The sequence below is a fragment of the Euprymna scolopes genome, chromosome 12 (assembly GCF_053919585.1).
Source record: "Euprymna scolopes isolate OS-2025 chromosome 12, ASM5391958v1, whole genome shotgun sequence".
Lineage (NCBI taxonomy): Eukaryota > Metazoa > Mollusca > Cephalopoda > Sepiida > Sepiolidae > Euprymna > Euprymna scolopes.
This window is the reverse complement of record NC_136493.1, coordinates 55,619,545-55,635,103: the sequence shown is the minus strand read 5'-3', so window position 1 is coordinate 55,635,103 and position 15,559 is coordinate 55,619,545. Positions and strand designations below refer to the sequence as shown.

General features: G+C 31.2%; 1 protein-coding gene across 1 annotated transcript in view; it reads right to left on the bottom strand.

Annotated features, from left to right (window-relative positions):
• The window catches only part of LOC145291291 (uncharacterized), a 75,125-nt gene that overhangs the window by 17,675 nt on the left and 41,891 nt on the right, over positions 1–15,559 (bottom strand). The window contains exons 8-12 of the mRNA XM_080136957.1: positions 15,402–15,537; positions 9,673–9,786; positions 3,767–3,913; positions 3,035–3,109; positions 1,841–1,978 (exon numbers count right to left, since the gene is read on the bottom strand). Of these exons, the coding sequence (XP_079993083.1) occupies positions 1,841–1,978; positions 3,035–3,109; positions 3,767–3,913; positions 9,673–9,786; positions 15,402–15,537 (610 nt within the window). The remainder of the gene's footprint in view (positions 1–1,840; positions 1,979–3,034; positions 3,110–3,766; positions 3,914–9,672; positions 9,787–15,401; positions 15,538–15,559) is intronic.

The window sequence follows — 15,559 nt, the reverse complement described above, 5'->3', positions numbered from 1 at the left end:
CCAGATGTCGCTACAGTGCCGAATGTGAAACACGAAATAAAATACACTTTCTTACCTTTCGGGATAGGATTCATATTAGAACCTCTTCTATTCTGAGATAGCACAATAATGTTAGTGGGTGGGGGGGGGGCTGCGTTCGCACAGGACGTTCATAGAATGAAGATATTTTACAAACACTTACAAGGGTTTTGGAGGTAGATTCCTCTGACTATATATATTCTGAAACAAAATTATAAATGTTTACACCTGTGTAATTTACTCAGATCCCGTTAACATATTAAATGCCATAATATACAATGAAACTTCTCACCCATCACTGTTTAAATTACCAGAATCTTGTCTACTCTAATAGCTTACTTTCTCCAATTACTAACATTTGGAATTCTCTCTTTACTCCCTGTTTCCATGACTGTATCAACGCGCAGAAATATAAATGCAATGGAAACAAACGTCTCACTGCACAGCTCTCTGCTTGGGATGACCCGATAAATATTGCCTAAAATTCACAATAGCATCTTACGTCTCAGAGGAAATGTACATTGTGTTATATATTATGAATCCTACACCAAATGTAATTAAATAAGCTAGTATGAATTTTAACAAGGGTCACACTGAATACATGATGATAACTCAGATCTGTAGAACGGAATCATTTCCAGAGATGAGCGATGTAAAGTTGAGGCAGGGGGCAGCAGATCAAACGGTAAACAAAATAGAGATTTGAGAATATGACGAATTTTCAAGTCAGTCTCTTTGTGGAAGCCGTACGAATGAAGCACCGCCAATAATGTAGCAATAATCTAATCATAATTTTACCTGAATGTTTCTATCCATGCGCGTCATTCAAGTTAGAAAGTTAAGTTAAAAAGTAAATAATTAGCTAAGAGAATATTAGTCACTTGCTTCTGAGTGAATTCTCTCCAAATACAACTTTGAAGAAAACTCTCAGCGAACGTCTCCTTGTGTCTTCTTTAAAGTTAATTTCTATAGCAAGCACTAGATGAAACGGTGACAATAAAGAGAAGCAATGGTGTCAGATAAACACGTAGAGAAACCACCACGTATGAATAAAGTTATTAATTTTGTTATTAAACATGTTCTATTTGTTTAAGATTAATAAAAGTTGATACAAAAACAGGTTTTAATAACATATTAAATACGTTTTGATTTCTATATATAAAAAGCGGGGGTACGCAGCGTTGCCCAGGAGTGTCGAGTAAGGAAGCCCGAAAAAAGTAGTAGAAACAAAACAGTAGAGATTTTGGGTGGAGAGAGGTGTTAAAGTGGTAGTAGGCAGGCAGGCTCGAACCCGTAACTCGAAGAAGGAAAAGAAGGTGAAAAAAAAAAACGAGAATTCTTTGCCGATGCATCAATCGGAAAACTGGAAGTCGCGAACGTTAAAATTAAAACCAGTCACCCGAAAGGAGACGATGGCTTGCAAATATCGGCGAAAAAACCGACCCTTCCTTGTAAAAAACTAAGAACTAGAAAGTTGAGGGTGAAGGAATTAATGTTTTGGGCCAATTTTTCGATATTTGTAATTCGAGATGTCGAGCTTCAAAACGATACTGATCTCGTAAGGATCCATTGCGTGTGTCGAAAGGTTTTGGCAGACATACAAACACACACACACATGTTGTCCTTTATATATATAGAAGATAATATGACAAACATCTTAATATATTTTTAGTTCTTTTCTTTAATTCATGGGGAATTAACTGGTAAATATCAGAGCATTGTTGTAAAGTCTTTGATATCTGATTGTAAGATGTTTATGAACTGTTGTAATATGAATTTTAATGCATTTTAAAACAAAATATTGCAGTTCAGTTTTACTTACTTCCTGGAGGCGTTCCAGTGCACATTTGACAGCTTTTCCTGCAATTTCGGTTCATCCATTTCGTGTTTGTAATACAGTCACCATTTTGTGCCCAGTCGTAACATTTATTGGTTAGATATTGATCGTGACAGTCACCAGCTGCAAGAAGATGTGGGAGAAAAATATATGAAAATTATAAAAAAAATTGTTTTAGTAGATGCTAGCTGTAAGTAGCCGTCGTTGCCTAGGACTCATTTTAATATTTTTTTATCGATGACGATGTCTACATGTAATTCATCGTAAATTATCCTCCGACATATTTCTACTCCGTTAAGATTAAAACAGGGAATTAGTATGTATATTTTTAGTTTTCAGTGAATAAAAAATATCCTATCAAAATAAGCTCATTGTATATTTATCGTTGTGTTCTAATAAATAAACCTATGAGCTTTTGTTAGTACTTTGAATACAAACACAAATATCTGTAGCTATGATCAAGCGTATATGATCAATGACAAAGGAAAGCATTATTGTGAGATATGAGTTATTTCCTTTGGAGACTCCGTTTACTAACAGGCATAAAAATCGCAAGATTTCAAAATGATTTTCAATTGGTCAAGAACTGAAATCAATTAAGAAAGCAAGATGGCGACGTTCTACATGATTAATGAAATGTTCACTGGGTCCTTAAAAATACAGTAATCTATATGAGTTGATCTTAGAAGGAAAATATTTTATCTAGTATGAGCATATACTGATAGTTTAAAAAATGAATAGATTAATATTTACGAATGTTAAACATAATTGTTTATTTGAAGTTGGACACAGAAGGAGAAATGTAAAAAAAAATTCTTTTTGTATGTGTGTGTGTGTGTGCGCGCGCGTGCGTGTGTGTGTGTATTCAAAGCCACCTGAGAACACATGAGGAGCTATTTGATGCAGAACACGAAGTTTGAGAGGACAATCAACTATAGAGACGCTGTAATCATCTTATTGTACCTTATCATCAATATATATATATATATATATATATATATATATATATATATATATATATATATACATATTATTTTCCAAACAGTAATATATATATATATATATATATATATATATATATATATATATATATATATATATATAAGGAAGAACTATGTAGATAGATAGATAGATAGATAGATAGATAGATAGATAGATAGATAGATAGATATACTTTACCAAGTCTCCATTGTTTTGGTGTTAAGTTTGTCAATACTCCAAGCCACTGCCACATGTAATTATGGAAAACCTCGTCTAAAATTCAAGAAATAATACATGTTTTATTAATAATAAAAAAAAAGATTGCAATATGGATTATTAATGTTAGTGTTTATATTATTAATATTTATATTAATTTTTCGTTTATTAATCGGGCAAGTATAAAAGAACGTATATTTATCAAAGGGCTCAAGATGACCCCAGTATTATAAAAATGCCTTTGGCGACTCTGTCAGCTAGCATCAACCTTTTATCGGTAAAGTTTTAATGTGGGTACACTCCCCCACACTATAATAAAGTCATATATATATACATATATATATATATATATATATATATATGTATATATAATATATAATATATACATTGATTAAATTGGTTACATGCATATATATATTAATGAAATATATATATATGACTTTAATATATTATTAATATATATATATATATATTATTAATATATATATATATATATTATTAATATATATATATATATATATATATATATATATATATATATATATATATATATATATATATTGAAGGAGAAAGGAAGGTTAATTGACGTAAACTATTGAAGATATATAATATAAAAATAAAATTGATCGTTAAAAAAAAACTTTTTTTAGCGCCGAATTCATTTCCGTTCAATGAATCTAATTAGACATAGTTAATCATTTAAGATAAAATTACCCGATTCCATCATTTTTAAATCTTCTATTTCGCCACACAAACCGCACGCCTTTTTACATGATTCGCCCATGAACACAGGGTTGCGTTCACATTCGCCTTGTTTGGCCCAGATATAACAAGTCCAACTGTCGTGGGTATTCACACAGTCTGAAAAGAAATAGACAAATTATACATATATATATATATATATATATATATATATATATATATATATATATATATATATATATTTGACAAAGATTTTGATAAATATGACAATACCAAAAAAGAGAGGTATGGTTTTAAAAGCGTGAAATCACCACCAGTAATTCCACAATTAGTGCTGTTTGAGAAGGATCTCTATTCCCTGATTAGAAACTTAAAATTCCACAAAGCCAAAAACCATTTCCAAACAAAACTTGACAGTATCGTAGGAGAAATTAATAAATCAAAAGATATTCTTGTTAAGGCTGATAGAGCCAGAAATTATCTATAAAGTAGACAAGCATATGTATAATAACCTAGTACATAAGAATTTGATATCATAAGGTAAACAGTAGTAACTTTATTGATTTGATAAATAAGGACAGTAAGAAGATTACAGATGAATTACAAATCAGCGATAGGGTCAGCAAGCTTAGAGGTAATGAAGCATATATCCTTCTAAAGGATCATAAACCCAGCTTCCACACAAAACCTACAACAAGATTGATCAACCCCACTAGATCTGAAATCGGAAAAATAAGCAAGAGAATATTAGAGAAGATCAATCTGGAATTAAAACAGCAATTCAACCTGAACCAATCGATAAATCCCGTGAAATGATTCATCGGCATTGCAAACAAGAAAAAATGTGCTTTTGCGCAATTTGACATTATGGATTATTACCCATCAATCCCAAAGGATCTTTTTGAAAAGGCGATTGCATTTGCTAAGACCCATACCACTGTCTCCGATGATGCTATTGAAATCATTATGAAATGCGTACAACTGTTCTTGTCTGTAATAGTGAACAGTGGGCTAAAAATGGACAAAATGATTTTTGGGGTGTCTATGGGAAGCAACTAATCTCGTGGGACTTTATATCCTTTACAATTTAACAAAAAAATAACACTATTCATGGGGGTGACATAGGCTTATATCAAGATGATTGGCTAATTATTGTAAGGGACGCTACAAGTGTAAAATGTGATCGAGTTAGAAGAGCAATCCATAGAGAGATGAATAATTTTGGCCTGAAAGTTGAAATTAATGCAAACAGAAAGCAGGTTAACTACCTCAACGTTACATTTGATCTTGAATTAAACACTTACAAACCCTATATGAAGAAAAACACCAACCCTATTTATATACACCCACAATCTAACCATCCACCTCCATTATTAAACATATACCGTTATATATTGAAAGTAGAATAAGTAGCAACTTATCTGATGAAGTAACGTTTAATGGGTGAAAAGCTTTTTATAATGCGGCACTTAAAAATAGACATAGATATAAAATATAAAGCCACTAGTACTAGCACGAATAGATCTAGAAACCGTAATAGGAAAGTGATCTGGTTTACACCTCCCTTCAATCTAATGCAAAAAACAATACTTGGTACCAAACTTTTACAACTTATTAACAAGAATTTCCCACCAAATAATATGTTACATAAAATTTTAAATAAAAATACATTAAAACTGAAAGAATCATAAAAAGCATAATAGAAGAATATTAAGGATGAATAATATAGAGAGTATGAATATTAGTGATAATACAGTTATGAATAAATGTAATTGCCAAAAACCTGAGGATTGCTCCATAAAAATGAATGTTTAACCCCATCAGTGGTATACCAGGCTAAAATATTCCCAGTGGAAAACCCGAGGGATGAAAATTCTACATAGGTAGTACCCAAATGACATTCAAAAAGAGATTTTATGGAGATACACGTTCGATGAATAATCAAACGCATGAAAAAGACATCTCGTTATCGTTACACTACTGGAAACTAATTAGGAAAACAAAACACCAAAGATAGAATGGAAAATTATTAGGAAAGCTAATACTTGCCACTCATTAAACTCATCATGTCTGCTATGCCTATCAGAAAAACTTGAAAAAAAAGTTTAAGGATAGGGACAAACTATTAAATATCAAACAAGAAACTGCTATATCCTGTAAACATTTCAAAATACATGCGCTTAAAGAACTCTAAGTTATGAAGATCTGAACTGCTATAACAACAATCCCTATTTCCCTTCACAAAAAGGATAAGAAAGGTCATGATTATGATTCTACCCAATTGATTACATAAGTCTCTTAATATTCTATTTTCACAAGAAGTATAATATTAATAATCTGAAAAATACTTGTATGAATATATCTAAACCAAATGAATAATAAAGAAGTTAGGCGAAATTTTAAATAATATGTACATGTTAGATGTGTGTATATATGTGTATATATATATATATTGTGTGTATGTGTGTATATATAGGTATGTGCATGTGTGTGCATGTATGTGGTGTATATATCAATATGTATATATGTATATACGATGTTATAAAATGAATAAGGTAAGTACAACAATATAAAAACATTTGTATTCCGTTTATATAGCTTAAAAGTTTTGATTTTGTTGTTATATATCGTTATATATCTGTATAAACTTTGAAGGAGTAGTTACTTGATCCGAGGATAGACCTATGACCTTCAATGGGCATTCACTACTAGTTTTTTTTATATAGAAAAGGCGTACAATCTACGAGAAATAGCAAGTGGATTGGTGCGCGTAATATAATTTGTGTAAACTTCAATTCAGGTATATGCGTATAGGGTGTTGGTAATAAAAGATGTTTTGTATAAAATGCGTTCATATCTATATCTATATGTATCATGTATGCGTGAGTGTGTATGTATGTATGTATGTATGTATGTATGTCTATGTAAACTATTGAAATAGGTTGTCTCATAAAAAGGAGGTTACCATACTGCCGAAGTTAGAGTGCACTTTATTAAATAAATTGTTGACCATTAATTATTATAAAGTTTATAGCATGACTATAACTATGACTAAGAAGAAGAAATAGTATCACAGCGCTACAGATGCACGAAATCGTAGTTATATGATGCATGTATGTATGTGTGAGTATATAGTGAGTATATGCCTAGATGGGTTTATATTTATATGTATGGGTGTGCGGATGTACCTGTATATATGTATATATATATATATATATATATATATATATATATATATATATGTGTGTGTATGTGTCTTATGTGTGTATTGTATATATATATATATCTCTGTGAGTTTGTGTATATATGTATATGTATATGTATGTGTGTATCTGTACCTATGTGTATATATAATGTATATATATATATGTGTGTATGTGTGTGTATGTGTGTATGCATGTATATGTGTGTATATATATGTATATCGAACGGTAAATGGGATTATGATCTACAGGTTTTTAGGTTTGTCTTTAGATATTTAAAAATTTCTAATTGATACTTTATTAGTATTGGTATAATGACAGCGGTATATACGTTTGTATATCTTTTCGTATTTCTTTGTCCTTACAGTAAATATTTCCTGGCAAGTTTACGTAGTGGGTCATAATGTTGAAAATACGCAATTTTTTATACTAACTATTGATTAATCACAGGTCTGCATGTATGTCGACGATAATTATTTTTATATTTGTATGTATATATATATATATATATATATATATATATGTGCATGTGGGTGGGTATATGTAGATATGTATATGCATGTGTGCCTATGTCTATGTGTATATACGTATATATATGTATATATATATATATATATATATATATATTTATACATGTAGGTATTCCTATGTGTGTATTAGTATGTATCTGTATTATATGTATGTCTATATGTGTGCATGTATGTGGATTTATATGTAAATTTCATGCATTGGGAGTGTATGTAGTATTCCACGCGTGCATGAAACTTTATGTGAGACGGTATGTGTTTTTCCTCTAGATATGTAATAACTTAGTTGAAATTTCCTGCTAAATTACTTAATTATCTAAAATAAATCATAGCTTTATTTATGTTTTGTGTCGAAATAGTTTCCTCCGTGTATGTGTGTGTAAGTAAATGTACTATGTATGTATGTGTATATGTATATGTTATGTATACCTATATGTTATGCGTGTATGCATATGGTTATATATGTAGATATATGTATGTGGGTGTACCTACGTATATGAGTATATATGCATATTATATGGATATGTATTTACGTTTATTGTAAATGTATAGATGTGTATCTGTAGATGTATATGTATGTGTGTATATCTATGTATACGTATACACAGATTATGCGAGTCTATATATTTATGCATGTATATACTGTATTGTTGCATTTTATATTTTTTTGGTTTTCTTACATTTTTATAATTTTATATATTTTATATTTTATATTTCTGTGTGTATGTGTAGAAAAATACACAAAAGGTGTGCATCCATTCCTGCGTATTTGTGTGTATGTTTACTTCCGAAATATGCGTGTGTGAAAATCGGAAGTATCGTTTTCCCCATACTGGGTGGTCGTTGGGAATTGCTGAGCACTTAAATTTTGACCGTTGGTTATAGGCGACATATTGTCTGACTTCTCAAGTAATTTACAACACTAAGAGTAGATACTTAATTTTTAGGTTATAAAAAGTATAAAATAAAAATTGTTCCTAACGAAGTTAAGATGAGAAGAAATAATAGCCAGAGATAAATGGATTGTTCAGGTGCCTTGCTTTTTCTCCCTCATACCAACCCCACCCCTATTCTATGACAAGATTCTAATTTTGTAAGTGATATAAGAAAATGTTTTTGTATCTTGAGTTTCAGCTTTCGAGGGAAATTCTTGGCCTAAAGACGTAATCTCTCCAATAACGGGTGATTACATGTATGCACATATGCAGCCATCAATGTTTGTATAAATGAATTTAATATATATAGGAGTAGGGCCCGTCTTTAAATCCAATATTAAGTTCCTAATGTTCAATATTCAAATTCTACCCAACTTCCACCACCAACGATCACTAAGCTGTTGTCTCAGTGACTGCTTACACTCAGTAATCCTGATCCTCGAGTGGCCTCCGGAACTTAATAAGCGTTGACCCCCTTTGTAAAAAAGAATAAAATATAAAGAATAATTAAATCTTCTCAGAATGCAGGCGGAAATCAAAAACAGTGGGGAAAAGATAAGAATTCCAAATGTAATAACTTAAATTTCTTTCATGTTTCCTTCTTCCTTTTGATTTTCGGTTATATTCTGGAAAGATATTGTTTTAAAGTTATGAGCAGACTGTGTGATTTAGTTTGAGTTCTGACGATGACATGGAAATGTCGAAACGTCGATCTATCCGTATAGCCTCTTTATAATGTATACACACACACACACACACACACACACACACACACACACACACACACACACACACATATATATATATATATATAATTATTACTAAATATATGATGTAATCTCTCTCAACATATACATTCACACGCACACATATATGTAAATATATCTACCTATCTATCTATATATATATACATATATATATATGTGTGTGTGTGTGTGTGTGTGTGTGTGTGTGTGTGTGTGTGTGTGTGTGTGCGTGTGCGTGTGTGTGTGTGTGTATGTGCGTGTGTGTGTGATTGAAGACTGAGGTTGAAAACTGAATTTGACTGAGATTGAAACTCATTAAGGAAATCTTAACGATTATGTACGCGTAATCAGCTGCCTAGCGTGCACTATTCTTTTATGAAGGGTTGTATGGAGAACGTATAGGTGGACTGTTATTTATATACTGTTGAATTGCGGCGAAGCTATATCTCATTTTTTGTTGTCTTCTGATTTCTCGATGTAGACGGTAAAAGATACGTCAGTGCTTACTGCTTGACTTGCTCACGCCTTCCTGACAATCATGACTGCCGTCTGGGCAAATGCATTTGCAGTTCTCGTCCACAAAACCTCCGCCCAAACATCTGATATTCTTTGTACAGCGAGCTGAAATAGATAAAGTAAACAATTATTATATTATGGGGCTCTAAAAAATGGTCTGTTGTGTAAAGTGTATGTGAATATATTCCATAACGACGTACATGTTGAATAGTGGGATTTATCTTTTTCTGTATATTCGTGTACGTGTAAATGTGTGTATGTATATATGTCGTATCATTTAGTTGATCGTCTAGTGTGTATATTTTAACATTTATGCAACAGTTCTAACAGGAAACGATTGATGTGGATGCATCGAAACAGTTGTAGACATATAGTTCTTTTTTAACAGATGTAAATAACACAAAACATACCTGATTTATTTACGAACATTTATTTTCATGATTCGGCCGGCATTTTCAGAGATTACACGTTTTTACATCTTAGCTATCTGAAATGACGTCGCCCCCTGTGTCAGGGAGACCAACTCCCCTTTTTTTTAGACGTCCGTTCTCTCTGATGTCCAGCTAACGATGCCTAGAATCTGCCCAAATCTACATACATTTCATCACGTGTCTCAGACCAACAGCTGATGTAACCCTAATCTTGTTATTTGTTTATGCAAACCAAAAATAATGTTTACATCTATTATCTATTTTCACATTCCTTTTGCAGTATTATTATATTATATATGTCAATCATATTTTTCCAATTTAATTGTTTATTTTTCTAATCATAATAATTGATACAGCGACCCGCCGTCGCTCGAATCAATTAATAATAATAATAATAATAATGATAATAATGATAATAATAATAATAATAATAATAATGTTTTCACCCTTGGCCCAGCTTGCCACAGTTAATACAGATGCTACGCTATGATCACAGCCTAAAGGATCACAACATTACACAATAGTGTAAGCATATTAAGTAAATTTAAATTTATGGAAAGCAATATAATGCAAAGTTGCAACGGATAGACAAAAACTGAAATAAATTAAGATATAACGGTGAGATAAGCTATGCAGATTCACATTCATTCATGCAACACGTATGTGTTTTTATACGTATTCTGTTTTTTACGCGTATGCGATTTTTTACACGTTTTGTGTTTTTTACACGTATTGTGTTTTTTACACCTATGTGTTTTTATAGGTATTGTGTTTTTTAAACATATTTTGTTTTTTTACACGTATTATGCTTTTTACACCTATGTGTTTTTTACACGTATGTGTTTTTTTACACGTATGTGTTTTTTACACGTATTGGGTTTTTTACACGTATTGTGTTTTTTACATGTATTGTGTTTTTTACACATATATGTTTTTTACACATATTGTGGTTTTTTACACGTATGTGTTTTTTTTACATGTATTGTGTTTTTTACCCATATTGTGTTTTTCACACATATTGTGTTTTTTACACTATGTGTTTTTTACACGTATTGTGTTTTTTACACATTTTTACACGCATTGTGTTTTTTACACGTATGTGTTTTTTTTACACTATTGTGTTTTTTACACGTATGTGTTTTTTACACGTATATGTTTTTTACACGTATTGTGTTTTTTACATGTATTGTGTTTTTTTACACGTATTGTGTTTTATTACACATATTGTGTTTTATTACACATATTGTGTTTTTTTACACGTATGTGTTTTTTACACGTATTGTGTTTTTTACACGTATTGTGTTTTTTACACATATTGTTTTTTTACACGTATTGTGTTTTTTACACATATTGTGTTTTGACACATATTGTGTTTTTTACACGTATGTGTTTTTTAACATGTATTGTGTTTTTAACATGTATTGTGTTTTTTACACATATTGTGTTTTTTACACGTATTGTGTTATTTACACGTATTGTGTTTTTACACGTATTGTGTTTTTTACACGTATTGTGTTTTTTACACGTATTGTGTTTTTACATGTATTGTGTTTTTTACACGTATTTTGTTTTTTTACACGTATTGTGTTTTTTACACGTATTTTGTTTTTTACATGTATTGTGTTTTTACACGTATTGTGTTATTTACACGTATTGTGTTCTTACTTGCGCAACATGTGCAGATAGAGAATAATTGCATTCGTTTAACTAAACACCTCACGTGCACACAAACACGGTGAGAATTTCAATCCCAGAATTTGACTCCAGAACAAAGAATTGAGAGATTATAGCTTCCCACAAAATTTCGCATACTGAAAAAACTCAGAGAGAACTTGAATCCATACTAGACACTATTCAAGAGTATCTGAGGGCTCTCTGTACAGGGAGTTGCAAGGAGAACCTGACATGATGATACTTTCATTTACAAGTAAACCTAGACTAAAAATTCAAAATAACATAGTATTCGCAGCACAAATAAGATACCCTCGGTATGAATATTCCACACTGACATATACGATGAATTGTGCATTTTCATCGAGTGATGTTGCCTATGGTAGTATCACTAAGCTTGACACCCATCCAGACTTGATGAATTTTTATTAATACAATACATATGCATTTTTTTTTGCATAAATGAAAGATTATAGCATCGCACAAAAATTCGTATATTGCAAAAAAACTTAGAACTTTAATGTATACTAGACACTATTCATGAGTATCTAACGTCTCTTTGTACAGAGGTTTGTCAGGACAACTTGGCATGAGAATACTTCACCCTACAAGTAAACCCTGATAAAATATTCAAAATGACATTCAGTATTCGCTGCACAAATACCGCCCCCTCCCAGTAAGCCTACCATACAATGGCTTATACATTTTATCTAAATGATGGTGTCTATAGTAATACGTCTAGACTAGTTACTCCAGACTTGATGGATTCTTGTCCTGGAATCCGCTAAGACCAAGAGACCACAAGAAAGATATACTATTACACGATTAACTGGTCAATTAATGAGAGGAAAAATAATGCTTTTCACTTATTTACTGACTTAACATTTGAAAGGTAAAGGAGAAGTGTAATAGAACACTATGGATATCTATTGAGAACTTCGATTGAAATAAAATAAAACACACAACCCTATTTGAAGTCAAGGTTTCTAATGACTATGGCTTAAAAAGGGTTGAGGGTGAGAAAAGAACTAAATACCGAGGTCTTATGTATGACATGAGAAAACGCTGGAATCTTAGGAAGATCGCCCTAATTAAAGTAATCATAGGAGTTATCGGGCTCATAAAAATAATTTCAAAAATTTAGAATGTGTCCAGTTTAATGAATGGAAGAGAGATATAAGCAATTGTGCTTAAAGGGATGAGTAATATTCTGAAAAGATCTCTCGGTTGGTGTCATGTAAATTGCATGTGAATATCTGTCATTCGGTAGAATGCCACATCTCCAGCATTAAAGAACATGGTAAGGAATTAAAAAAACACAAACACGTATACGCGTGCACACAAATACACACATAGGACGTATGTGCGTGGAATAAAGGGTATCGTTGTACGCCTTGGGATGTATTATATTGTATCCAAATCGATATAATGATATTGTTCGGAAAAGCTTGTGTTTGCAATTTCCATCAAGTTGTGGATAAAATATTAAATTACAGTACAGTAATTATTTTCTCTACCTTCTCTCTCACACACACACATACAAACGCAAACGCATTGTCTTTTTCCTTCCCCCTCTCTCTCTCACTTTCTCCCCCCCTCTCTCTCTCTCTCTCTGTACATATAAAGTAGTTAGTTTGTGATGTTAAAAGTGGAACCTAAATAGCATGTATGTTGAAATATCAAATTTTAATTTTGACAAGGAAAATGTATTTTGTTATCGTTGTAATATGCTATTGACATATAAAGAAACGTATTTTGCTTCAGAATTATGTAGTGTCAACTCGAAAATTTGATATGTAGAAAAAAATCAGCTCTGACCGAAAAACGAAAATCACTAAGGGGAATAACTCATATTTTTAATTGGGAAATATAAAAAAAATTCCCTATTTAAAACTAAAATTGCATTTCTTTTTTCGCTAAAAGTGTAAGATACATGTATAATAAAATTAAAATGACCTTTTGTACCCATGCAATTCCGAGTAGATACAGCTATATATATATATATATATATATATATATATATATATATATATATATATATATATATATATATATATATATATATATTAATTATTGTTGTTATTTCATGAATCCTCATAAAATGTTGAAAGGAAAAGTAATAGTTTATGTACCGATTTTCAGTATTTATTTTAACAATATTGATACGTGAAAATAATTAGGTAGTCATTTATGAAAATATATGGCAATTAACCAACACATGATCCTCCGTATTTCAACTCGTATGAAATCGTCAGGCTACGGGATCAAACACAAAAGATTCTGTGTAGCTTAATTGCTGTATGTTAAAATTTCTATTCATTCCCCGACAGTTCACGATGGCCTAGGTTTAGTTCCTCACTAGCAGATCCAAATATCGCTTCGTTCCTATAAATGCCATTTTTGGCGGGCTTTCACAGTTCACAGTTAGACAGAGTATTCAACAACCAGGCGCTGGAATGATGCGTTTTCGCTAAAGTTGACAGCTTTTTCTTAATTCTCTAAATAGAGCTCACTTTTAATTTTCTTAAAGGAACTTTATAACTAAACTTTTAATAGTTATTAGCGGGGTTTTATCTACAAACACTTGTTCATGCAATAGTCAGTGTAGGCAGTGAAAATTACTTTAAAGGAGTCTAATGAGTTATGTTTTGTTCTACCTTTTAGAAAAGGAAAAGTGGAAATGAATATACGTATGGATTCAAAATTGCGATTAAAATATGTTACTTGAAATATTGTGTTACACAGAACCACTATCAAATGATACTGAAGGTTTGTAACACCAATGGACTACTACTAATTCTACTACTACTACTACTACTACTACTACTACTACTACTACTACTAATAATAATAATAATAATAATTAGCGGCATCTTTCATATGTAAGATATTACTGCTGGGCATTCTGTGGAAGTTCATCGTGAATGGAAACCCTGCGATATTATTGCAGCCCTTTTGTTAAAATTACAAAAGTATTTTTTATCTAAGTAATCCGGTTAGTGTAGTATCAGAATATATATATTTGACTATTACGGTTTATCTCTAATATCCTTATATGAGTTCGTGACATATGTCTATCGTATGGACGTTCGGCGTAGACGGAAACCCCACAATATCATAATATCATCTTTAGACAGAACAGATACAACCCTTGGATCCTAGCCAGAAGACTAAGAAGGTATATTTTAGTTTCACGTACGGCTAAAAAGCGACATCGTATTTTTTTTATTTAAATTTATATTATTTTTTTTACATTGCGTCTTCAGTGATCAGGAGATCCTATTTATTAAAAAGGAGGACAGTAGAGGATAACAGACTATGAACATTAAATTAGTGTATCTATATACTAATTTAATATCTATATACTAATTTAATGTTCGTTGTATGTTTTCATCTTCTATTCTCCGTTTTAATAAATAGGATCTCCCGATCGAGTAATTTATAATCTGTAAACCGTAACACACATATGTACGTTCAAGGCACTACAGTATTAATATATAGATAATTTTCGCTTATATTCGATACACTCACGCATTATAATTAACTCCTATGAATAATTGGATATTTTTTTTATGACGGTATGATTGTAAAGAACTGCAAATGGTGGTGATTACTTACCTGAGCAATTATACATGAGATTTACAATTTTGACATCTGTAAATGACAATTCTTTTAGATAAACTCTTCCAATTTCTCCTTCTTTTGAGGGGTCGATTGTCTTGATCGTTTGCGCCTTACCATCGGCTGAAAATGCCTAAAAAAATATAAATATCGAG